The 27,752-nt window shown below is 43.9% G+C and overlaps 1 protein-coding gene across 1 annotated transcript; it reads left to right on the forward strand.

Annotated features, from left to right (window-relative positions):
• The first annotated feature begins 9,300 nt into the window (after positions 1-9,300).
• LOC144578878 (protein NYNRIN-like) lies at positions 9,301-14,407 on the forward strand. Its single transcript, XM_078346946.1, has 2 exons — positions 9,301-12,091; positions 14,253-14,407. The coding sequence occupies exons 1-2, from the start codon at positions 10,558-10,560 to the stop codon at positions 14,405-14,407; spliced, it is 1,689 nt and encodes a 562-aa protein (XP_078203072.1). The 5' UTR covers positions 9,301-10,557.
• Positions 14,408-27,752: the final 13,345 nt, after the last annotated feature.

Here is a 27,752-nt window from a genome sequence, read left to right on the forward strand (position 1 = left end):
CATGAAGTAACTTAGAGAAAATTAGCAATGACAGGAAGAGATTATCACCTTTAGGCTGAAAGGACAGGATGAGGAGGTGTTGTTTCCAGAGCCAATGGCTGGGGACACTCGTCACTCCACACTCCAGGGAATGCAGCAACTACCAGAGATGTCTTCTGCAGTAGAGAGGGAAGGAGAGAAATACCTGGGCTTCCCCTTCTTTTTTACCTTTCCATCTCCCATTGATACTGTCCATCGGCCACACCAAGCTGGCTAAAGCGGGATAAATTCAGCCAGCTGTGGTCAGCCCTCTGTAATACATGGCAGAGAAAATGAAGGGCGAAAAAGAGTTCTGAGGACAAACTGGCCAGGACCACACACTGATAAAGGCTAAAGCCATGACAATGTTCGTAAGGATGTAAGGAAATGGCTACTTTTGTGCAAGGCTGCTGCTGTACCCATTTAGAATTTACAACTCTTCAGGAGAAGAAACTTGGTAATGTCTGTCAAAGCTTTAGAAGATGCCCTTTGACCTAGCAATTCCAGTTCTAAGAATTTCTCCTAAAGAAATATTAGTAATAGGCCGGGCGCTGTGGCTCACGCCTATAATACCAGCACTTTGGGAGGCCAAGGCAGGTGGATCATGAGGTCAAGAGATCGAGACCATCCTGGTCAACATGGTGAAACCCCGTCTCTACTAAAAATACAAAAATTAGCTGGGCATGGTGGTGCGTGCCTGTAGTCCTAGCTACTCGGGAGGCTAAGGCAGGAGAATTGCTTGAACCCAGAAGGCGGAGGTTGTGGTGAGCCGAGATTGTGCCATTGCACTCCAGTCTGGGTAACAACAGCAAAACTCCATCTCAAAAAATATATATATATTAGTGATAAAGGAAAAGCAGCATGCAGCTCAAGCCAGAGTCCCCTTGTCCTCAACCCCGGCTTTTGCAATTGATATGCTCTGACCCCATGTCAACCTGGATGTGATTCAGTAGCTCTTCAAGTTCCCCCAAAGATTCTACTCAAAACACAAGTCAGTGAACAATGTAGACCAAGCTTGTCCAACCTGTGGCTTGTGGGCCGCTTGAAGCCCAGGACAACTTTGAATGCAGCCCTATACAAATTCATAAATTTTCTTAAGATGTTATAAGATTTTTTTGCGATTTTTTTTTTTTTTTTTTTTTTTAGCTCAGCAGTCATCATTAGTGTTAGTGTATTTTTTTGTGTGGCTCAAGACAATTCTTCTTTTTCCAGTGTGGCCCAGGGAAGCCTAAAGATTGGATACCCTTAAGACTTGACTAAAGATTTTGAAGGGGAGATAAAAGAGGGAATTTATATCACATTAATAGCAAATTATGAATCTTCATTTGATGTTTCTGTTACCCCAAATCCCTCTTGTGCCCCACCACCCCTGTGCTTCTCTTTCAGAGCGTGCAGCCCTGGTCCCTGCTTACTCTGCCCTTTCATCCTTTGGTTTCGCTGCCTGTTCTCACTCCTACCTCCAACCATTCACATCCAAATCCATCCTGAAATTCAGAAAAATACAGAACTTTCCTTCTATCAGATGTCACTCTCCATAGAAGGAAACAGAGGTTGAACTTAGAAATACTTTCTTCTGTCATGTGTACAAGGATATCCCTTACATCATTATTTAATAGGTTACAAATCCACATGTTCAAGAGTAGGGGATTGGTAACTCCCTATTGAGGGAATACAATATAGTTATAAAATATCACCCCCTAGAAAATAAGCTGACATTAAACAATTTAAAATATTAAAACCAGATTGGGTTTATTTTATTTAAACAAGTAAAAACAAATAAAATGACACTCTCAGAACAAAAGCTTTGTTGGTGGCTGAACAGAGGAAGCAGGAAAGATCTCAGCTGGATTTTAGTTGCCATCCATGTATAAAGGCCAGGGAAGATGGGAAGCAGTTCCATATTGGCCCCAGCTGTAGTGGTTGATGGGAGTGGTGTTGGTAATTTTTCTGTCAACAGCCACATGGTAAATATTGTCAGATTTGTGGTGCATTTGGTTTCTGTTGCAACAGCTCAACTCTGCTATTTAGCACCAAAGCCCACACACATAATACACAGATGAATGAGCATGACTGTGTTCTCATAAAACCTTACTTAAAGACCCTGAAATTTGAATTTCATAAAATTTTCATAGGTCATGAAAATATTCTGTTTTTTTCCAACCACTTAGAAATGTGAAAACCAGTCAGGCATGGTGGCAACCTGTAGTCCCAGCTACTCAGGAGGCTGAGTTGGGAGGATTATTTGAGCCCAGGAGTTTGAGATTTCAGAGAGCTATGATCATACCACTGTACTCCAGCCTAGGCGAAAGAGCAAGACTCTGCTGCTTGAAAAAAAATTAAAATAATTTTAAAATGTGAAAACTATTCTTACGTTGGGAGCCAAAATAATAATAATAAGCCATATTTTGCTGATCCCTGAATTAGGAAATTGTGATTTTGATCCCATTGAGTCAAAACACTTAGCAAAGTGTTGAAACTGTAGGGAGGAAAGTATCTTTTCTCACTCAACACTTAGTTTATGGCTGGGGCACCTATAACAAAAGATAAATTAGCAAGAGAAAAACATGCAAACTTATTTAATGTTCAGTTTTGCATGTTATGAAAGACTTCAGAAATAGAGACCCAAAGAAACAGGGAAAACTGTGTATTTTTATGCTAAGTTTGATGACGAAGTGAATAGTTATGGAGAAATAAGTTTGGACAAAAGGGTACTATCTCATGGTAATAAATGGGAAAATTTAGCCAAGCTTATTTATTCAGATTCTTCTCTGTATTCCTGTGTCCTCAGGGATGAGAGTATTACTTTCCTCCAGGTATAGGGAAGGAACCTTTGGAATGAGAGTTCTTTGACCTCCCTCGGGGGAGAAGGCTGAGGGGAAGGTGGAAGTAAATTTCCTGCTTCTGCTATTTTCTCAAATGCCAAGGTGCCATATTTTGGGGTAGCATGTCTTAAATCCTGTGAAAACAAAATCAGAAAAAAATCTCCAATGAATGGGTCTTTCTGTGTTTTCTAGGTGCAATAGGCAAAATGGCTTTAAAGATGCTCAAATATGTTACATGTGTCAAATGGTCTATCTGCAACTGAAATGACCAGAGCGGAAAGAAATGTGCAGCCATGAGGGCACCATAACCTATGAATGACACACTGAGACCAGAAACCCAAAACGATGGTGACTGAGAGTGGTGCTAAGGCCCTAAGTTTTAGTCACACTCTCATCTAAGTAAGAACCTGAGCAAAAAGAGGAATTTTTAAAACAAAATTGTGGAAGGCCATTGTTTTGGACTGAGCTCATGCATTAGGCCCCAATAGATCAAACCAAACCAAAATAAAGTCATGCATGCTAAATGTGACATAATCAACTAAGACATTAGGAAAACACATAGATCCTACACCAGACCAGGTTTTGTTTTTCTCCTGAAAACAGGATGTTCCAGCATAAGGAGGTACCCTCTACAAAAGTCCTTGTTCCTACTTTTGCAAAACTGACTATTCTACTATTTCCCAGTGGGTTTCAGAACCAAATAAGTACATTTATGATGGTGATAGTGACATCAACGACCAAAGTTTTGTTGGTCAATCTCTCAAAATTGAGAAAATGACCAAAAGGGGGTATTGTTAAAGCAAACTAAATAGGGCCTGCGATGGACTCCATACTTCTGTATTTGAGTCCTTATGTACAAATTGCAATCCAGCTTACTAGGCAGACAAGATTGAAACCTAACTTAGGAGTATGCACCTGTAAATATAGCTGAGTCTTAGCCAATCCAGCAGCCACACTTCAACCACTCATACACTTCTGAGTGTTCAAACTGTGTTCCAATAAGGCAAATGCCGAACTGTAACCAACCCAGTTGTTTCTGTACCTCATTTCTGAATTCTGTGTCACTTCCTTTTTTGTCTATAAATTTTTTCTGACCATGAGGCATCCCTGGAGTCTCTTGAATCTGCTGTGATTCTGGGGGCTGCCCGATTTGTGAATCATTCATTGCTCAATTAAACTCCTTTAAATTTAATCCAGCTGAAGTTTTTTTTTTTAACACATGGCAAAGGGACTTTGCAGACACAATTAAGTTATGACCTTAAGGAGGTTTTCTGGGAGGGCCCAATATAATCATATGAGCCCTCAAAAACAGAGAACTTTCTTCACCTGGAGTAAGAAAGATGCAGCAGAAGGAAAGTCAGAAAGATTCCAAGAGTGAAAGGGATTCCTCTCACTGTAGCTAGAGGAGCCATGTGGAAAACATGAGAAAGAAAGAGGGCAGGCTTTAGGAGCAAAAGCTGGTCTCTGCTGACAGCCAGCAAGGAGTCAGGGACCTCAGTCCTACAACATCAAGGAACTGAATTCAGCCAAAACCCAGAATGAGCATGGAAAAGGATCATTCTCCAGAGCCTCCAGTAAGGACTACAGCTGTACCTACACCTTAATCTCAAGCCCTGGAGACTCTAAGCAGAGAAGCCAGTTGAGCCCCCACAACCTATACCCTGTAGAAACTGTGACATAATGAATTTATACTGTTTTAATCTGCTAAATTTGAGGTAATTTGTTCCAGCAGCATAGGAAATGAATACACTGATAGTTCATTCTTGAAAATGGGAGTGTAGGCCAAGCACAGTGGCTCACACCTATAATCCCGGCACTTTGGGAGGCTGAGGTAGGCAGATCACCTGAGGTCAGGAGTTCAAGACCAGCCTGGCCAACATGGAGAAACCCCGTCTGTACTAAAAATACAAAAAAATTAGCTGAGTGTTGTGGTAGTCACCTGTAATCCCAGCTACTCGGGAGACTGAGGTAAGAGAATTGCTTAAACCCAGGAGTCAGAAGTTGCAATGAGCCAAGATCGCGCCATTGCACTCCAGCCTGGGCGACAGAGTGGAACTCTGTCTCAAAAAGAAACAGAAAAGAAAATGGAAGTGTATACTTCTGCCTTTCTCTTGGAAAACACAAGATTCTTATACACAGATGTCTGAGTGGCTGAGGGTCAATCAGAACTCATCAGACTTGTGAAATTATAAAATCGACAAGTACACAGTATAGAATGGAGGTAGTCCGACAGGAAGAAGGAATGGAGGTAGTCCCACAGGAAGAATGTGAGATTGGAAATGAAAAGATCTGGTTTCAAACATCAGTTCCGTAATTCCATAACTGTATTTGTGGTCTAGTTAATCTCCTGATCTCAGTTTTCTCATCTGTAAAAGGAGATAAGAATTTTCACCAACTGTGATGGTTAATATTGAGTGTCAACTTGATTGGATTGAAGGATGCAAAGTATTGTTCCTGGGTGTGTCTGTGAGGGTGTTGCCAAAGGAGATTAACATTTGAATCACTGGACTGGGAGAGGCAGACCCACCCTCAGTCTGGGTGGGCACCATATAATCAGCAGCCACTGCAGCTAGAATAAAGCAGGCAGAAGAACATGGATGGACTAGACTTGCTGAGTCTTCCAGCCTTCATCTTTTTCCCACACTGAATGCTTCCTGCCCTTGAACATCAGACTCCAAGCTCTTCAGCTTGTGGACTGTTGGACTTATGCTAGTGATCTTCCAGGGTCTCTCTGGACTTCAGTCACAGACTGAAGGCTGCACTGTCTGCTTTCCTACTTTTGAGGTTTTTAGGACTTGGACTGGCTTCCTTGCTCCTCAGCTTGCATATCATTGTGGGACTTCCCCTTGTGACTGTGTGAGTCAATCTCCCTTAATAAACTCCCCTTGATACATATATCTATCCAATTAGTTTTGTCCATCCAGAGAACCCTGACTAATACATCAACTGAGCTGCCTGGCTCTTTTATTAGTGTTAACAGTTAGCTGGCTTCCACAAAGCCTAGGTTGCAGGCAGAGCTTGGAGGACAGCTCATCACTGCTCCCACTACAACTCAAACATCAGTGCCCGAACATTCGTTTGAAGACAAGTTATCCTGCTGGGAAACAAACAGAATAACCACCGCCTCTGAAACTCAGACCTAGGTACCTCCTTTTCCCTGGCTCTCACATCCAGTTGTTCTCCCCATCCTCAGCAATTCTGCCTCTGAAATAGGCCTCCCTTCCTGTAAAGTCACTGCCTTGGTCAAGCCTGGACTATCATGGTGGTTTCTAACCATTCTCTTCCCTCAACCATGGAACCTGCCTGACACTCAGTTTTCTTATTTGTAAATTTCAAATGCCACCCTCCACAGGCTGCAGAATGAAATGATAATGATATTCTCTGAACCATGGAACACTGATAAAATATGATAAAACAAGATTCAGTCAACAGAGACCCACTTGTCTTAGTTTAAATAGGAAATATGAGGGTCTTATGAAACTCAGAGTCTGCCAGGATCTCATCTCATCTCCTCTGTTTTCACTGCTCTCCCTTCCCATTCTCTTTCTCCCTTCTTTGCTCCCCAGTTCACAGGGCAGAACTTGGCCACCACATACAATGAATCCTGAGTTGTTTACTTCTCTTCCATCCTAACAAGCCAGACACTGTTATTAGATTATATATGTTCGGTAGAAAGTCCCGCCATCTTTCCCCCAGGTTTCTTGCCCCCACCCTCCCCCCAGGCTTCTTGCTGCCCTGAGAAAAGCCCGCCAAGCCTGCTCTGTTCTGCCTAGCAACAACAAGCAGCCAATCATCGCAGCAGGAAAGCCCGCCAAGCCTCGGCCTATCCTGAACTGACACATAACCCTCTGAGCTACCTCAGCAGTCCGCCCAGAAACGGACAGCCTATCCTAAGCTCCTACGACACTCAGCCAGCCCTGTATCCACACCCCGTCCACCCCCCCTATAAAACCCTCCTACCCCAGCTGCGCAGTCGCAGCCAGCCCCCGATCTCCTTCCTTTCCTGGCCTGCCCGCTGGTCCCAATAAACCTGAACTCGGCTTCCAACTCTCGCTCGAGCTGTTACTTGGGATCGGGTACCGGGCAGGGGATCATGTCGGGGTTGCACATTTGGTGCCGAAACCCAGGACAGAGGGTTGCTAGCCCCCCCTAGTGACCCCCTCCCTCCAGCGACCTCCCCAGCCCTCCTCCAATTCGGCCTCAGCACTCCGGACCAGGTAAGTCCTGTTTCTTACCTTCTCCTTCCGTGGTGCGTGTGGCAAAGGCCCTTCCTCTCAGTCCCAATCCACGGATCCCTCGCCAAGCGCCAGCCGGCCCAAGCAGGATCCCCCAACCAGGCTCCAGGAGCCTTGGGTTGGCAGACAAGGGATGCCTTCTCTGACCCACCCAATCCAGAACCATTAAATAGGAACGATCAGACAGGGGATGCCTTCTCTGGTCTTTCCTATCCACCTTCCTCTGGGGAAGCTGGTGGGCTGGAGGGACACCTCCCCCACACTACCCCAGCCCACTCGGATACTGTTCCGAGCTCGGATACTGTTCCGAGACCGCCCTCGGCTGGCAGGAACCCTTTGCCGCACGCATCATGGGGAACGTGGAGTCAAAAATTCCAAAAAACACCCCACTAGGTTGTTTACTTCTCAATTTTACTCGTTTGGGCTACTCCCAAACCCTTAGGCGAAAAAAGCTTATCTTCCTCTCCCAGGTGGCCTGGCCCCAGTATTAGCTCAATAACAGGTCGCACTGGCCTCCCACCGGCACTTTCGATTTCAATGTGCTCCGCGACCTAGATAACTTCTGCCACCGAACTGGCAAAGATAAGGAAGTGCCTTATGTTCAGGCTTTCTGGGACCTGCGTTCCCACCCTGACCTCTGTTCCACTTGCTCTACTCACCAGGTCCTCCTAGCCCAAACCACCCTACCCCAGACCCCTACCTCCCCGACCAAACCACCTCCATATATCATGCAAGAAGAGATGCCTGACCATTTGTTTTCCCCCTTTGTTCCCACTCCGGAAGTCCCCGACTCACCTAACCCCCCTCCCTCTGTGCCTCCTCCTGCTGTGCCTCCTTGCTCCTCTCCACCCACGCCTTCCGCTACTCCCCCAACCGCTCCTCCTCCCATCTGCTCTCCCCCTTCTTCCCCCGTGGCGGCCCATACCCGTACCAAGACTTCAGCGCCTCCCTCTATCATAGCACCCCTATGGGAAGTAGCCGGGGCAGAGGGCCTTGTTCGGGTCCATGTCCCTTTTTCTCTCCAAGACCTAGCTCAAATTGAGCATTGTCTTGGGTCCTTCTCGGCAGACCCCTCCACTTACATTAAGGAGTTTCAGTATCTCACCCAGGCCTATAGTCTCACTTGGCATGACATTCGAGTCATCTGTACATCGACCCTCTCTGCCGAAGAGCACGAGCACGTCCTAGTGGCAGCCAGGCATCAAGCAGATAGAGATCATGCCATAAACCCAAACCAAGTCCCAGTAGGTACAGAAGCCATTCCCACCACAGATCCCCAATGGGTATATCAGGATGGAGCTGGCTCCCACATCCCAGCTCGAGACCGCATGCTTCAATACCTGTTGTGCGGGTTAGAAGCTGTATCCAATAAGGTCGTTAACTATGATAAGCTAAGAGAAGTCACACAGAAGCTAGATGAGAACCCTGCCCTTTTTCTCAACTGCCTTCAGGAAGCCCTTGTCCGCTATACCCAACTAGACCCAGCCTCCCAAAATGGGGCTACCGTCTTAGCTTCCCACTTCATTTCCCAATCTGCCCCTGACATTCGAAAAAAACTTAAGAAGGCCGAAGAAGGCCCAGAGACTCCCATACAAGACCTGGTTAAGATGGCCTTTAAAGTCTTTAACACCAGGGAAGATGCAGCCGAGGTTGCCCGCCAAGCTCGATTGAAGCAAAAGGTTGCGCTGCAGGCCCAAGCCCTAGTGGCAGCCCAGACCCAAGCCCTGGTGGCAGCCCTACGGCCGGCAGGGGCCAGGGGTCCGAACAGCCGCTCCAAGCCCCCGCCAGGGGCATGTTTCAAATGTGGCAAGGAAGGGCATTGGGCCTCTAGTTGTCCTCAGCCACGGCCGCCTACCAGGCCCTGCCCCCTCTGCCAGCTCAGTGGCCACTGGAAATCAGAGTGCCCCCAGGGATCCAGGACCCCGGCCAATGCAAGCCGGAGTACTGGACCAAGGGGTACCTCTCTGGGAGGGCCAGCCCCTGACCCCTCTACTCGGGAGTCTGGCTCTCCTGACCGCTTATACCCTGAGCTACTGGGGCTTTTGGACGACTAGGGAGGCCCAGGCTCGTCGACCCCAGTAACCCTCGCCGAGCCTAGGGTGTCACTTCAGGTAGCGGGAAAAAGCGTCTGCTTTTTGCTTGATACGGGGGCTACCTACTCTGTGCTTCCCTCCTTCCAAGGCCAGACCATACTCTCCCAGGTCTCTGTTATGGGAATCGATGGGGCTGCACACACCCCACGCCAAACTCCACCGCTCACCTGTATGTATAACTCAGTCCCATTCAGCCATTCTTTCCTCATTATCCCCTCTTGCCCTGTGCCTCTGTTGGGACGAGACATCCTAACAAAACTCAAAGCCCACATCACTTTCCCTGCCTCTCCCCAACACCTCCTGTTAGTTGCTCACCACCTCAAATCCGACTCAGACTATGCTTCCCCAGGCATTCTCCTCCCCAAAGTACACCCTAAGGTATGGGAGACGGACACACCTGTAGTAGCCACACACCACAAGCCAGTCAAGATTTGCCTCCAGGAACACTCCTCTCGATTTCTTTGCCGACCTCAGTTCCCTATTTCCAGGAAACACCGCCTAGGACTTTGCCCTTTCATTGAAAGGCTGAAAAGCCACGGCCTCCTAGTACCCACCAATTCCCCATGTAACACTCCCATCCTCCCAGTCCAGAAACCCTCAGGAGAATACCGCCTTGTCCAAGACCTCCGACTAGTCAATGCTGCAGTAGTCCCTATACATCCTCTAGTCCCAAACCCGTACACCATACTCTCCAGAATTCCCTCCGATACTACCTTCTTCTCAGTCCTTGACCTCAAGGACGCCTTTTTCACCATTCTCTTACACCCAGATTCCCATTTCATCTTCACTTTCACCTGGGAAGACCCACTTACTGACAACTCTTGTCAGCTCACCTGGACAGTTCTTCCCCAAGGTTTCAGGGATAGCCCTCACCTGTTTGGTTAGGCCCTGGCAACAGACCTTCTAGGCTGCCGCCTAGCCCCATCTATTGTTCTTCAGTATGTTGATGACCTACTCGTCTGTTCCCCCAGCCAGGAAGAGTGCACCCAAGCCACTACTGTCCTGCTCAACTTTTTAGGAGATAAAGGGTATAGAGTTTCAAGAAAGAAGGCCCAACTCGTTACCTCATCAGTCATTTACTTGGGCCTACAGCTTTCCCCGGGAAAGAAATCCATTATCCCCGATCGACTGCAGGCCCTGAAAGCCCTCCAACCCCCTCAGTCTTCCACTGAAATACTCTCCTTTCTAGGGGTAGTGGGATTCTTCCGGCACTGGGTGCCCAACTTTGCCCTTCTGGCCAAGCCACTTTACCAAGCAGCTGCAGATACTCCTGAAGGCCCACTTACTTCACAGGGAACAGTGACTCAAGCCTTCCACACACTCCTACAAACACTATGTGCTTCCACCTTTCTTGCTCTACCCAATCCCAATCTTCCTTTTCACTTGTATATGGATGAGAAAGCCCACATCGCGGTAGGAGTCCTGGCTCAACCGGTCGGCAACACCCTCCTTCCACTAGCATACCTTTCCAAACAACTCAGCCCCACGGAAAAGGGGTGGCCACCTTGCCTCCGAGCCTTAGCAGCAGCCGCCACACTTACGACAGAAGCCCTTAAGATCAACCTCCAGCAACCACTCACACTATTCTCCCCTCACAAACTGCAGGAGCTTGTGTCCGGTCAGGCCTTACCACACCTCGGGCCATCCAAGGTCCAACTCCTACACCTTCTATTCCTGGAGAACCCCAATATTTCCCTCTCCCACTGTCCTGCTCTTAACCCAGCCACCCTTTTCCCTTCTCCAACCGCTCCAACACAAGATCACCAATGCCTCGAGGTTATCATTGAAACTCAATCCCCACGGCCCGACCTACACTCCACTCCTATCGAGGCCGAAGCGACACTTTTTGTAGATGGGAGTTCCTTCCTATGCCCAGGAAAATTCCGTATTGCTGGATATGCAATAGTGACTCCTTCAGACGTCATTGAGACTCATTCCCTCCCCTTAGGAACCACCTCACAACAGGCTGAGTTAGTCGCCCTCACCCGGGCTCTCAAGTGGGCCAGGGACAAAACTGTCAACATCTACACAGACTCAAAGTATGCCTTCCTTATTGCCCACTCCCATTGTATTATCTGGAAAGAGAGAGGATTCTTAACCACCAAGGGCACCCCGGTAGTTAACGGAAAACTTATAGCTGATCTTATCTCTGCCATCCAGCTTCCAAAGCAGGTTGCCATCATTCACTGTCAAGGACACCAAACCTCTGGGTTCCTAGTAGCCCTAGGTAATGCTTTCGCAGACAGGACAGCCAGAGAAACAGCACAAACCTGCCCACCCCCAAAGGAAATCTACTTCCTGTCACGCTGCTACAAACCCCAGTATTCCAACTCTGAGCTCGAACTTTTACAGCAAAACCCTGGAGTGACCTTTAGGGATGGATGGGCCTTCAACCACAACCTTCTGATACTTCCCCAAGCACAAAAAACTACCATCATAAAGGACATCCATGATTCCTTGCATATCGGGCCAAAAGCCCTACTCCACTTCCTCCTACCCATATTATATCCAGAAGGGCTCCCTTCCCTTATTCACCAGGTCCACGCTCAATGTCTCATTTGTGCGAAGACAAACCCCCAAGGAGCCTGTCATCTTCGTCAACAGCTCCACCAGTTGCGTGGATCTTTACCAGGACAAGATTGGCAAATTGATTTTACTCACATGCCAAGACATAAACAATTTCGGTTCCTGTTAACCATTGTTGATACTTTTTCAGGCTGGATCGAAGCTTTTCCCACCACTTCGGAGTCTGCCGACACTGTTGCTGCCCATCTCATCCAGGACATCATCCCTCGGTTTGGGCTTCCGGCCACTATTCAGTCAGACAACGGCCCGGCCTTTGTCTCCAAAGTTACTAACGCTGTCTGTGCTTCCTTAGGGATTCAGTGGAAACTGCATGCGGCTTACCACCCCCAGTCATCGGGTAAGGTAGAACAGGCTAACGGACTAATCAAGGATCAGCTTACCAAACTCTCTCTTGAGCTTAAGCAGTCATGGGTCTCTTTACTACCGTTAGCTCTTGCCAGGCTATGGGCCCGCCCCCGAGGAGCTTCACAGCTCAGTCCATTCGAGCTCCTATATGGGTGACCCTTCCTGCTATCTACTCCACCTTCTCCAGAAAGTTCCCCCCTGAATACCTACCTCCCCTATTTTACTCTCCTCAGACATTTACTCAGGGAACACGCCAACGCTTCCATACCTCAGACCTCAGAAATTCCACCCACTCTGGGAAAAGTTGCCCCCGGTGACTCTGTCTTCATTAAAACTCTCACTCCAAAACCCCTCTCACCTCGGTGGGAAGGGCCCTACACCGTCATTTTAACCACCCCAACGGCTATCAAGGTTGCTCAGATCCCATCCTGGGTACACCTCTCCAGGGTTAAGAAGTGTCCAAGCTGCTCCCCTAACCCCCATTGGGAGTGCATTCCCACAGGTCCCCTATCACTCAAAATACATAAACTCTGACCTATTCAACCTCTCCAACCCTGAGCCGACATGTGGCCCCTACTCGCTGTAGTTCTAACCTTCTTGCCTACTGTTCACAGCGGGTTTGGGCGACAATATGATCTCAGCCAAGTTCTAAAAGCTGTTTATGGTGAGCCCTGTGAATGCAAGTCAGGGGTTGTGTCCACTCCGCCCTCATCCTTCTCAAGTCAAATTGATTGTGGAACAAAAATAGCATACCTTTCTTATGGCAACGACCGCAAACCAGGCTATGAATGTCTTAACAAACCCACCATAGCAATAGTTCCCCCAGGGTCTCCCCAACCAGCCTGCAACTGCTCCTCAGAAATGCATCTGTCTGTCCACAGTGGTTGCTATAAAAATTATGCCACTTGCACAAAAAATAATAAAACTTATTTTACAGCCTGGATCAATGCTGATCATGTTGGCTCATTTGGAGGTGACTGGGCCTCCAGTTCCCCATTGGGCGTCACCTATAAATATGCCGTTGCTTCTTGCCCGGCCTTGGGGAAAGTGGCATGCTGGGAAAGCAGCCCAACCATTGGTGTCAATGACGGAGGAGGCCCACATGATCAAATGAGGTCCCACCATGTTAAAGAGATCCTAAAGACATTGTTTCCCACTATATCTTACCACCCCATATCCTTACCCAAGTCTCGACAGATAGACTTAGATGTCCAAACCCAAAATCTCCTTAAGGCAGTTCACAGTTTCCTCTTACATAGCAATTCTCATTAGCTAACAACTGCTGGATCTGTATGCCTCTGGGTACACCTATGCCTCTAGCTTTACCTGCAATTGCTAATTTCAGCACTAATGGAACTCTCCGTCTTCCTTTTGCGGTTCAACCCTTGTCAAACCTCTGTATTAATGTCACTTGCTATCAAAAGCCCCTCATGAATAATTCCTATGACATTGACTTAGGTTCAATCACGAGTTCCTGTAATTGTTCCAAATTTGTAAATAGCAACTCCAGCATGTATGCCCCTGCTGGACAAAGCTTTGTCTGCGGGAGCAACATGGCCTTCTCTTATCTACCTCAAAACTGGACAGGAATATGTATGGTGGCCTCCTTGTTTCCTGATGCCAGCGTAGTTTCAGGGGATGATCCCATTCCTCTTCCCAGTTTCGATGTGATCGTGAGCAGGAAAAAGCGGGCGATTCAGTTCATTCCTCTGCTAGCTACCCTTGGAGTCACCGCTGCCCTATCCACAGGGGCTGCAGGTCTTGGCTATTCTTTACACTCTTATCATCAGCTTTCCCTTCAACTGATTAATGATGTTGATTTACTCTCATCTACTATACAAGTTATTCAGGATCAGCTTGATTCCTTAGCTGAGGTGGTCCTGCAAAACCGCCGAGGCCTAGACCTACTCACCGCAGAAAAAGGAGGACTATGCCTAGCACTAGATGAGAAGTGCTGTTTTTACGCCAATCGTTCTGGCATTGTTAGAGATAAGATAAAAACCCTCCAAGAAAATTTAGCCGCAAGAAGAAAGGCACTCCTCGACAACCCACTATGGGGAGGGCTGAACGGCGTTCTTCCCTATCTCCTTCCCCTCCTCAGCCCCCTCATAGGATTCCTCCTTCTCCTATCAGTTGCCCCATGTTTTTTTCAGTTTCTACAGTGCCGGTTTCAGGAACTCACCTGGCTCACCATCCATCAGATGTTACTACAGCCAACCCCTCGTCATTCCAACTACGCATACCACCCTCTGCCGACTTCCCAGACTCCTTAAAAAACCCCACTTCGCTCCTGTACAGCAGGAAGTAGCCAGAATGACTCAGCCGCCCTTTGTCCTTTAAGGAGTCGGGAATGTTCGGTAGAAAGTCCCGCCATCTTTCCCCCAGGTTTCTTGCCCCCACCCTCCCCCCAGGCTTCTTGCTGCCCTGAGAAAAGCCCGCCAAGCCTGCTCTGTTCTGCCTAGCAACAACAAGCAGCCAATCATCGCAGCAGGAAAGCCCGCCAAGCCTCGGCCTATCCTGAACCGACACATAACCCTCTGAGCTACCTCAGCAGTCCACCCAGAAACGGACAGCCTATCCTAAGCTCCTACGACACTCAGCCAGCCCTGTATCCACGCCCCATCCACCCCCCCCATAAAACCCTCCTACCCCAGCTGCGCAGTCGCAGCCAGCCCCCGATCTCCTTCCTTTCCTGGCCTGCCCGCTGGTCCCAATAAACCTGAACTCGGCTTCCAACTCTCGCTCGAGCTGTTACTTGGGATCGGGTACCGGGCAGGGGATCACGTCGGGGTCACACAATATATATTTTTTAAGTCTGCTTAAATCCATTTAGTGCCATTGCATGATTTCAAAGCTTAGTCCATTTTCTGCTGCTGTAACAGAATACCACAAAGTGGGTGATTCATATTTTTTAAAGTGTATTTGGTTCATGGACCTGGAGACTGGGAAGTCCAAGGGCATGGCAGCATCTCCTGGTAAGGGCTTTCATACTGTGTAATAGCATTGTGGGAAAGCTGAAAGGCAACTCGGTGGATGTGGAAGAGACTACAAGCGGGAGCCAAGCTTACTAGTATAACAACCTACTGTCATGAAAATGAATTCATTCTTGAGAGAACCAACCTGCTACTAAGATAATGACATTAATATCTTCTTGAGGACCCAGCCCTCATGACCCAATAACCTGTTTAAGATGCTACTTCTTAACATTGTTCCATTGGCAACTAAGTTTCCAATACATGAACTTTTGGGGACACATTCAAACCATAGTGGAAGCTAATTCCAAACACCTTTTTCTGCACCCAGGGCACTTTATGACTCGCTCCCCATCTCTCATCTGCCTCAGTCTCCATTTTGCACCCTGCCTTCTGCCCACTGAAACCTCTTTTAGCCCCCAAACACCTTCAGCTCTGTGGTGTCTGTCCACTATGGTAGCTTATGCTGCCTCCTTCTGGAGTACCTGCCCCTCACCTGTCTGCTTTGTACATTTTTATCCACCCCTCAAGACTAAGCTGAAATGTTACCTGCTCCATTCTTTGAGCTCCTAAAGCACTGAGTATGTATAACAGTACAGAAATGTACACACGTATATATCAAAGTATGTACCTTTTAAACGTTAGTCTGGGTACACATTAGAACAGTTCTTTAAAAAGGTAAAATCATTACTCATACAGATGAAAAATGAACATGTGTTAAGGATTTTATCAATTAATGAATCAATAAGAACTAGATGTCATAATCATTTCAAGGAGAAATTCTAAAAATGCAACTGTATTTAGAATTGTTAAGGAATGTTGAAATGAATGTGCAAATGGAGGCAAAGCTAGCATTTTCCGCAGCAGAGGAGAAAAGTCAGTTGAACTTCTACCAGTTAGGACAGAATTTGCATGTCTAAAGGCAAGAATTATTTTTCATTGCTATCAGTTATCTATAATTTATCAAGAAGAAAATAGCTGCCATACAATCAGAATCAGATAATCCCTAGGGTGTCCTTTAGAGTCTAAATAATACACAGTTTTTTACTTAAGCATATTTTTTTCCTACAGTACTCACCAAATGCTTAAGAAACCCTAGCAGCCTTTCTTAGAAGGTGTTTGGGGACTAAAAGAGGTTTCAGTGGGCTTTTTGGACTAAAACTGGCCAAAAACAAAAAGCCAGAGAATATCAAAGGGCAGGATTGATTTCATAGTCCCCTAGAGGAGAGCTGCCTTCAATTCTTCCTGAAAGCAGAGTTGGTATCAGAGCTGTCAGGGTCAGGAGCGTGATTGGGGGTGCTGAAGAGGGCAGGACCTTTGTAAGCGCTCCTTTTGTACATGGCCATAACAGCTTTCCATTCATACCTATTTGAATTTCATGAAGCAAATCAGATGTCCTGTCACGTTTGTTAAAATTAGGTTTTAACCAATGCTTTGTTGTGAATATTTGTCCCCTCCAAAACTCATGTTGAAACTTGATTGCCAATGTAATGGTATGGGAGTTGGGGTCTTTAAGAGGTTATTAGGCTATGAGGATTCTACCCTCATAGGTGGGTTTAATGCCTTTATAAAAGAATTTGCAGAAGCAGGCTCTCTGGGCTCTTCTTCCCCCTTACTATGTGGGGACAGTGCTCCTCTCTGGAGGATGCAGCACTCCAGGCATCATCTTGGGCATAGAGCCAAGGCCCTTACCAGACACCAACCTGCCAACACCTTGATATTGGACTTCCCAGTCTCCAGAACTGTGAGTCAATAAATTTCTGTTCATTATAAATTACCCAGTCTGTGATATTCTGTTATAGCAGCACAAAAGAATTAAGATGACCAATAAATAAAAAGCTAAAAGTAGGCAGAACATAAAAGCAATACATATTTTTGGAAAAGGAGGCCAGGAATAGCTATATACTCCCTTTTATTGTGTCTCACAGTTTTACTTCCAGACACACATCTTTGTGAAAGTGCTCACACCTCAGAGGGCTGAGACTTGCTTTGAATCTTTTTTTAGTGCTCTTTTATATATATATGTGTATATAAAAGGTTCAATTATTTCCCTCAGACTGGCCTAAAAAGAGCCTTCCCCTTGTGGCCAGTGGAGGCTCTTCCTCCTTCTCCAGAGCTTCATTTTAATGAGACCCCAAGGGAGGCTTTGGGATGCAGAGAGCCAGCACTTTAGTTTACGTGTCTGGCTCTTTTTTATTTTATTTTTATTCTTTCTGTGTCTTGGGCAGCTCCACTAGCTCCAGCCCAGGAATTTAACTCATTTAACACTTCCGGATGCTCCCTGTTCCGAAGCATCAATGCTTGTGGCTTGTTGAAAAGTCCTGAGGAGAATCAGGGACATGAGAATGATTGTCCAGTGACCATAAGGCTGTCTTTAAAAGAAGAACATCTTGTCAGTGAGAAAAATTCCACCTTTGTCACTTGCTTTGTATCAACTTCAAGGCCTGATTTAAGTCTTTCTTCAGCATTCACTTGGTACCATTTATTAAGCACCTGTTTTAGATTCCAGAACTTCAAAGATGAGGAAGCACAGAATCTACTTCTAATGAGGCTGCTGTCTAGTATGTGATAAACACCAAAACAGATGACTATAAACAGCCTGGAGGTGGCCAGAGGCACATGAGGAGAAAAAAAGCAAGGAGCAGAACAGCCTGAGTGATACAATCCCATCTGAATAACAAGGGTTATTTATACATATACATGGAGAGAAGATACATATGCTTACATATGGGCAGAACATTTCTGGAAGCATACTGGATGACTGGTTATGTCTGAAGGCTTGGCTCTGGGGACTCTGGCATACAGGGCAATTTTTAATTTCACTTTATATCTCTCCATATGTTCACAAACCATTCTTTTTACAATGAGCACACATTACTTATAGAATAAAACAACAATATGGCAGTACCACCAAAGAAGTATGTACAGTGAGTTATGGAAGCAATGAGACAAGTCATCAGATCTAAATTCAAGAATTTTCTCAATTATCTTAGAGGGATCAGTTTCTAGATTGTCATAGCTTTTTGCTTACACATTTATGATATGTGACACTTAACTCTCTACCACAGTCTGCCTTCCCTCTTTCCTTCCCTTCTTCTTTCCATGGATGTTTATTGAGAGTCTACTATGCACAGGCTAGATGATTCAGTGTTGTATTAGTTATCAAGCTTGATGGCATGTGACAGAAAGAAAAAACTAAAATGGTGGCTTACGGAATCTAATTTTATTTTTGTCACACACAATGAGGTCCAGAGGTAGGCACTCATCCCATGGCAATCGTGGAGATGTCAAGAACCCAGGCTTTATCTATTGCTATTCTCCCACCCATGGCATGGCTTCTCAGGGTCTAAGTTAGCTGCTGTAGATTCAGCTCACTATTCAAATTCCCACAAACAGAAAGAAATAAAGAGGGGCTCCTGCCCTTCCTTTTAAGGAGACTTCCTACCTACATCTAGCTGCAAGGGAAGCTGGGATGTGTAGGGCAGTTGGGACATGTAGTTTTTAAGCTGGGTGCATCACTGCCCTCAATAAATCTAGAATTCTTTTTTTTTTTTCCGGACAAGTTCTCATCCGTTGCCCAGGCTGGAGTGCAGTGGTATGATCATGGGTCACTGCAGCCTTGACCACTCAGACTCAGATGATTCTTCCACCTCAGCCTCTTGAGTAGCTGAGACTACAGGTGCATGCCATCATGCTCAGCTAATTGTTTGCATTTTTTGTAGAGATGGGGTTTCCCCATGTTGCCTAGGCTGGTCTCAAACTCCTGAGCTCAAGTGATCCACCCACCTCAGCCTCCCAGAGTCTTGGGATTATAGGCATGAGCCACCACACCCAGCCTAGGATTCTTTTTCTAATGAAACACTGGAGACTAGATACTGGGAGTTCATTAGCAATCAATCTCTGCTGCAAGAAGCAGAAAGTTCTTGTCTTTATAGTGCTCATACTCTAGGGAATAAATCAGACATTAATCCAACAATCACAAAAATAATCTTAAAATTGCACACTACAGTCATTGGGTCTTAGAAGTATATTATTAAAGGACCTAATCTACTGTTGGGGAAATACTTTTCTGAGGAAGCATGAAAAAAAGTAGGCAGAGGTCAGCCATGCAGGGCCTTGTCTACCTTAAGGTTTTGATCTTTATTTAAAACAAAGGCCAGTGAGTAAAGGGTTTTGTACAGGTTATGAGGTGACTTTTTACCCTATGATTATGTTTTAAAAGTATTTTTTTGACAGCTCAGTGCACAATGTGCTAAAGAAGAGGAAAATTGGATATGTCAGGGGAGCCTACACCCTAGTAGTAGGATAACCATTGATGTCCAGCCCAGTTCAGAGTAGCCAGAGGAACTTAGTGCCAGCCCTTTTTGGAAACTGACAGTGGTCAGTGGCGGGGCTGCCCAATATTGTGCTACTTGTCTTGTTCTTTCCTATCCAACTGGGAGTTGAGGGTGGGGCTACAACCACAGGAGAGGAACGTTTGTGCTGAGTCATGTGAAGCCATATGTTGCTCATCCCTTCTCCCCAGGGATAGCACAGCCAGGTGAACATGGCTGTCTACCCAAGTGACCTTCCACCCACCTTCCTTCAATAACAGAACCTTGGTTTACACAAAAGCATAATGAAAACTCTTTGATCTTAGGGAGGTGGACTTCCTCCAGCTCTACCGGATGACTTATGATTGGTCTAAAACAGATATAGTAATCCCATACCTCTTTCCAGATATTTTTCCAGCCTTCATCTAGCAAGAGATGAACTTGTGACTCACTGAGATTAAAGAGGGGTTTCTGGGAATGTTCTCTTCATAATAAGAGAAGGTGTTAGAGGGTTGTTGTATGTTACCATGCTTTCTCCCTTTTTCTTTCTTGGGGCATTGAAGTGAAGATATAGTTGAAGCTGAGCAACACCTTTCAACTATGAGGCTAAAAGCTCAAGGACCAAAATCCAACATCCTCATGGCAGATCAGAAAGATAGGATCTTTCTCTCTAGGCTTCTGATGACATTATGAAGCCGCTACACTCAGCTTCAGCTACCTCTCACCAGGTTTCTTAGGATGCAAGGTGATTATACATACCTATTGTGTAGGTAAATGTTATTGTAGTATTCTTGTATTTGCAGCCATAGCCATCCTGACTAATATATTTAGTAAATATTTAATTGAATCAAATGAACCAAGTTTACCTCAGCTTGGTTAAACTTGAGTAACCTCGGGCAAATTATTTCATCTCTCAGATTTCGGTTTTTCCTCCTCAAAATTGTCTGGTAATGATAAGCATCTCATAAGGTATGTTCTGAGAAATAAACAAGGTAATACATATAAACACATTTAGTGAGCTCTAAGGTACAGTCCAAATGCAAATATAAAAGATTAAAATATTGTTGTCTGTTATACTGCTTAAATGCACACCAATATTACTATTTTAGTAGCTAAAAACAGAGCCAATTTTCTTATTGGCATTCTTCTATCCAGCAAAGTAGGTAATTTAAATTGTACGAATACACATTTCCTCCCTCCCCATTGAGATTCAAAAAAGCCATTTTTAGTTTGCTTGGTGGAAAAATATAGTAAGCATGTTAATCTTTCCTAAATTAGCTCTCAAACCAAGAAAAAAATGAGGGTTGCTTAGCACTGATGTATAAGAACTAAAATGTTCTTTGAAATCAGAAAGACTTACATTTGAATGTTGATACTTCCACTTCTAAGCTTTGTGATCATGGGTAAATTATTTAATTTCTGTATATTTTATGAGGATGATAATGCCTGCTTTATCATGTATAGAAATTCAAAGGCGATGATTAAGGATGGTCTAATACTACTCACAACTCTGGCCCTCCCAATATCCCCTCAACTATTTACCGCTTCTTAGCTAACCCCTCCATTGAAGGCAAAGTTGCTTATTGTTATCAGGGCCTTTGATCGATCAGGGCCGAGGATATAACTGGGCCACATTTTACTGTGGATTAAGACACAACATACCAAAATATCAGTGCCTTGCATGATGATCCTTTGGTCTTCTGCACCCATGAGAGGCAGATTCACTTCTACCTCTTCTTTTTCATGCATGCAGTAGGCAGAATTCTAAGATGGCCTCCAGTGATCTCCTCCTCTTTATACTCATGCCTACACATAATCTCAGCCCCTTAGGTGTGGGCTGGACCTGGGGACTTGCTTCTTTTGCTCTTTTTTTAAAGTGGCTTTATTGAGATATAATCCACATATGATTCATTCATTTAATGTGTATAATTCAGTAAAATTCAATATTAAATAAAATATACTCAAAGAAATATGAAAGCATCACCAAGATCAATATCTGAACATTTTCATTATCTGAAAAGGAAATTGTGTACTCTTTATTTATCAACTCCCTATTCCCCTATGCCTCAGCAACCACTAATTACTTTCTATCTGTAAATATTCACCTATTTTAGACATTTTATATAAATGGAATCATATAATATGTGGTCTTTTGTGACTGGTTTCTTTCATTTAGCATAATGGTTTCAAGGTTCATCCATCTTGTGACATATAACAGTATTTCATTCCTTTTTATGACTGAATAATATTCCATTGTATAAATATATCACATTTACAATATATTCCATTGTATAAATATATCCATTCATCAGTTATGAACATTCGAGGTGTTTTCACCTTTTGGCTATTGTGAATAATGCTGCTACAAACCTTCATGTACAAGTCTTTGTGTAGGCATATTTTCATTTCTCTTGCGTCTATACCTTGGAGTGGAATTGTTGGGCTGTATGGTAACTCTATGCTCAATCATTTGAGGATCTTTCAGACTGTTTACCAAATGATTGCAACATTTTACATTTCCTCCAGCAGTGTAGGAAGGTCTTGAATTCTCCACATCCTCACCAACAAGTTATTTTCTGTTTTTAAATTAAATTAGTAATATTAGGGTGAAGTAGTATCTCCTTGTGGTTTTTATGGATGTTGAACACCTTTCATGTACTTATTAGCCATTTGTATATCTTCTTTGGAGAAGTTTCTACTCAAGATTTTTACCTATTTTTAAATTGGATTGTTTGTCCTCTTATTGTTGAGTCATAAGAGTTCCATGTATTCTGGATACAAGTCCCTTATCGGATAGATGATATGTAAATATTTTCTTCCGTTCTATAAGCTGTCTTTTTGTTCTCTTGACAGTGTCTTTCAATGCACAAAAGTTGTCAGTTTTGATAAAATCCAATTTTTTTTTTCATTGTTCATGTGTTTGGTGTCAGATCTAAGACTCCATTGCCAAGTCCATGGTCATGAAGATTTATCTCTGTGTTTTATTCTAATAGCTTTATAGTTTTCATTTTGACATTTTTGATCTTGATTAGTTTTGAGTTAATTATTTGTATATTTATGCAGTAAGGGTCCAAATTAATTATTTTCCCTGTTACTATCTAGTTGTTCCAGTGCCTTCATTGAAAAGACAATCTTTTCCCCATTGAATAGTCTTGGCACCCGTTTTTGAAAATCAAAGGACCATAAACACATGTGTTTATTTCTGGACTCTCAATTCTGTTCCATTGAGCCATATATCTATCCTTATGCCAATACCATACTGTGTCACTTACTGTTACTTCAGAGTAACTTTCAAAATCCTGGAAGTGTGGGTCCTTCTACTTTGTTCTTTTTTTTCAAGGTTGTTTTAGCTTTTCTGGATTCCTCGCAATTCCATATGAATTTTAGAATCAGCTTATCAATTTCTAGAAAGAAATCAGCTAGGATTCTGATAGGGATTACATTGAATCTATAGGTCAATTTAGAGAGTATTGCCATCTTAGCAATATTGAGGTTTCCAATCTGTGAGCATGGGATTTTTAAAATTTATTAAGATTTTCCTTTAATTTCTTTCAACAGCATTTTTTAGTTTTCTGAGTATACGTTTCATTCTTCTTTTGTTAAGTTTATTTCTAAATATTTTATTTTTGATGCTATTATAGTAGGATTAATTTCATAATTTTATTTTTGATTTGTTCATTGCAAGTATATAGAAATACAGTCTTATTTTGATCTTGGATTCTGCAATCTTGCTGAACTCATTTATTAGTTTTGATAGTTTTTTTACCAGAGTCTTTAGAATTTTCTATATTCAAGATTATGTCATTTGTTAATAGAGATAGTTTTATTTCTTCCTGTCCAAAATGGATTGCTTTTATCTTATTTTTCTTGCCTAATTGTCCTGGCTAGAACCTCCAATACAATGTTGAATAAATGGGGTGAGAATGGGCATCTTATCTTGTTACAGATCTTAAGGGAAAAGCATTCAGTCTTTCACTATTAAGACTGATGTTAACTATGGGTTTCCTATACATGCCCTTTACCAAATTAAGGAAATTCCTTTCTACTCCCAGTTTGTTTAATGTTTTTATCATGAAATAATGTTAGATTTTGTCAGATGCTTTCTCTGCATTAATTGAGATGATCATGTGAATTTTTTTTTCCTTTCATTCTATTAATGCAGTGTATTATATTGATTGGTTTTCTTGTGTTGAACCACCCTTGCACTCCTGGGATAAATCGTACTTGGTTATGGTGTATAATCATTTTTGCATATTGCCAGATTTGGTTTGTTAGTATTTTGTTGACGATTTTTGCATATATATTCATAAGAGATATGGATCTGCAGTCTTTCTTTGATACATTTGTCTTATTTGGTATCAGGGCAATTTCTGGTCAGTTTCTGGGGTACGAATCATCTCATATTCTAATCTCATGGAATGAATTAGGAAGTGTTCCCTCTTCTATTTTTTGAATTAGAGTTTGTGACGAATTGGTATCACTTACACATTTGGTAGAATTCTGCAGTGACACCTTCTGTTCCTGCTTTTCTCTTTGAGTAATCTGACTTTTTATTACTAATTCATTCTCTTCCCTTGTTATAGGGTTTATAGGTTTGTTCAGAGTATCTATTTCTTAAGTTAGTTTTGTTAGTTTACGTCTTTCTAGGAATTTGTCCATTTCATCCACGTTATCTAGGTTTTTGCATGCAATAATCTACATTTTTATTTTTGGTCAATCTAGCTAAAGGTTTGCTAATTTTGTTGATCTTTCCAAAGAACCTGCTTTTGGTATTTATTTTTATGTATTGTTTTTCTCTTACTTGTTTCATTAATTTCCAGTCTAATCTTTATTATTTTCCATTTTCTCCTTGCTTTAGATCTTTCTTCAGTCTCTTCAGGTGGAGTTTAGATTGATTTGAGATCTTTCTTCTTTTTAATATTGTCATTTATAGGTATACATTTCCCCGTAAGCACCACTTTAGCGGCATTCCATAAGTTTTGGTATGTTGAATTTTTATTTCATTAATCTTAAAGTATTTTTGAATTTCCCTTTTTATTTCTTCTTTACCCAACAGTTATTTAGGACTGTGTTATTGTTCCACACATTTTCAAATTTTCAGAATGATGTTTATATTTTAATGAATAGACTATGACAAAGGTAAGGAGACATCACTTTTGAGATTAGGTTTCAAAAGACTGAGTTCCATCTCATTTGCACAAATTCTGCTTGGCTCTTCCCACTTACTTATTCTTATAAAACAAGCTGTCATGTTATGCATCACCATGTGTCAGAGGCCCATGTGTAATGGACTGAAGGTAGCCTTTGGCCAAGAGGCCAGTGAGAGACTGAAGCTCTCAGTCCAACAGCTCACAAGGAGCTGAATCCTATCAACAACTATATAAATGAGCTTGGAAGGGGATCCTCCCATAGTGAGCCTTGACTGACAGCCTGATTGCAGAGATGTAACCCAGTCTGAGCCCAAAGACCCAGTCAAAGCACGCCCAGATATCTGACCCGCAGAAATTGTGAGATAAAAATGTTGTTTTAAAACCACCAAGTATTGAGGTAATTTGTTATATAGCAGTAGATAAATAATAAAATGTAGTTGGTTGAAAAAGAGGGCCTCGGTTCTTTGAGGGGGGCAGATACTTCTCTCTTTTTATTTCCTATCTCTATGATGTAGGAAGCCTAGAAAGGATCCTACCTCATGTATTTTCTCTGTCCCCCAGCTTCTCTACTGGGAACTGAGTGGTAAATCGGGTTGGATCTTTTCTGGGGAACTGACCATCTTAGATTCAAGTGAGGAAGAACCAAAAGGCCTCTCTACCTAAGTTCAGTTCTTCAACTCAGAGTTTGTATTAAGTTGGTTCAAAAATAATTGCAGTTATTGCAGTTACTTTTAGGTGCAAAAGCCACTATTACTTTTGTACCAACCTAAATACTAGGGTAGAGTGGGGCTACCATATCTAAAGTGTTTCCTTGTTTCCCATATGGTTATTGTCCCTTGTGAGTAAATTCCCTTTTTATAACCCTAAGGGAGGAAGGTGGGAGGGTAGAATGAAGCTCCCAAGCCCTACCCTAAACCCTCAATAGAAATAAAGACAGCATTCAGTACACAGTAGGTGTGCTCAACAAATAGTAACGTTTTGGCCAGGCATGGTGGTTCCTGTCTGTAATCCCAGTACTTCGGAAGACTGAGGCGGAAGGATCACCTGAGGTCAGGAGTTCAAGATCAGCCTGGGCAATATGGTGAAGCCCCATCTCTACTAAAAATACAAAAATTAGCTGGGTGACATGCCTATAATCCCAGCTACATGGGAGACTGAGGCACAAGAATTGCTTAAACCTAGGAGGTGGAGGTTGCAGGGAGCCAAGATTGTGCCACTGCATTCCAGTCTGGGTGACAGAGTGAGACTATGTATCAAAAGCAAAACAAAACAAAGAAATAAATGTTAACTTTTCTTCCTGTCATGTTCCTCTCTCCCACTCAGTCCTCCAACCTCACTCAAGTTATGACACAGAGGAAAGTCTCGAACTGTCTGCATTACACCTTGGGGTCACTTCTATTTGGTGGCAGCAAAGCTCCTAATTTGTCTGCTATCGAGGTATTTATTGATAGACCTTATTGAAAGAGGAATTCAACAAAATTCAACTTAACAAACACCTTGGTGATGGGCATTATGTTGAGATTGCACAAACAGAGGGGAATAGAACACAGTTTCTGTCCTTAGACCTGAGTTCAGAACTAGTGCCTGGAGAGAGGAAGTTTGTCTATAGACCATCTCATGATTTGAAGGCCAATCACTAAGAATCCACTCATTTTTTCCCTCATATTTCCCCCAACTCAAATCACTCAGGAGCAATGTCAGAAAGTCTAACACTTCTTCCATCTTGACTTCAGTCCTGGTGATGGGTCTGAGGCCTTCCATGTGGATATCTCCTGGGATGCCACCATACCTGGAACAGAGGCCTGCCCTAAGCGAACCCTGGGGAAGCCCCTCCATTACCCAATAAGAAGAATTGGGGCAAACCCTGAGCCTAAAGTGACTTCACAGCCACTTGTCACAAAATATTCACAATAATGGTACAACTCTACAATGACTGCAGACGACATCCTGCATCTGTGTAACACACACTTGCACAATGGTCAGGACGTAGGACTGCTGTGAGCAAATGCTCTTGATCTGTGAAGCTGGAATCCAGGGATTCTGGAGGAAGGTGGAGCACAGGTATGGGAGGAGGAAGGAGAGGATGGCCTCTTCCCAGGCCTCCTGATCACATGAACACATCATGCTAACATTAACATATGAATGTGCGGGCTTACAGCTGCCACCTATTTGATAGCATTGACGGAGGACATTCAGTGTCCCCCCTGAATCCTGGTATGTCTCTGGTGAGTTCCGGACCATTGAGGTCCCTAGCCCACAAGCCACTTGAGGGCAGTGTCTCCCCACTGCAGCTGCCGCTGGGCTGCTCTCCAAAAGCAATGATTCTCCCTGCCTTGGCTGCTGTTTCCTGGGCCCCCAAAGCTGCAAAGCCCTTCTGAGTCCAGCACAGCTGACAGTATTTCATCGTATCTTGGTGCATGCACTGCTAGAACCACACTGTGTTCTAGGTGGAAATCCCCAGCTCAGACCTACCCTGGCCCTGTCTGGCTCTCAGGCCCTTCAACAACAATACATGTGCCCCAAGCCTCTGGCTTCCCTTTGTGAAAACAACCCCCCAAGTTCCTTTCCTCTAGGCCCTCCCACAGACTGGCCATTCCCTGCAAGCACATCAGCTGATACCAAGAAATTTGGGAAGCACTGTCCCACCAGTTTGTTAGATTCCAAATACATATCATTGGGTGTCAGATAATTGTAACATCCTGCTACAGTAGTTCTGCGAAATGGACTTTTTCTTCAGGGCAAGAAGAGAAGTACATTTTTTTAATGAATTGGAATGGCATTTTTTTCCTGTGGCCACATTAGTACAGCTACAACAGGTAGCCATGAGTGAAGAAGACTAAATTCCTCGAGCAGCTTGTGTTTTATATGACTGTGTGTGTGTGATGTTGACCCACATGTACCTTAGTGCAAGATTAGAAGATCAGAATGGAAGCCTCTCCCAGCTTTACTCCTGTCCCTTCTGTAAATCCCATCCCGAGGGAAGGATGAGATGGATCGTGGCATGATGGCTAAGGACAATAACCAGTTTCCAGAGCAATGAAAGGAGCTTTGGAATCTGCCCTTAAGGCGTTTCTGTGCTAGACTCCAGAAGTAAACTTAATGTTCAGTTTTCAGGTACAAATAGCTATGTTTGGACAAGTAACTGTGTCAGATGCTTGACTGAAAATATATCCTGGGTTTTTGCTTAGTCTTTCAAATACATCCAAACCTTTCTGTTG

This window comes from Callithrix jacchus, chromosome 13, assembly GCF_049354715.1.
Source record: "Callithrix jacchus isolate 240 chromosome 13, calJac240_pri, whole genome shotgun sequence".
NCBI lineage: Eukaryota > Metazoa > Chordata > Mammalia > Primates > Cebidae > Callithrix > Callithrix jacchus.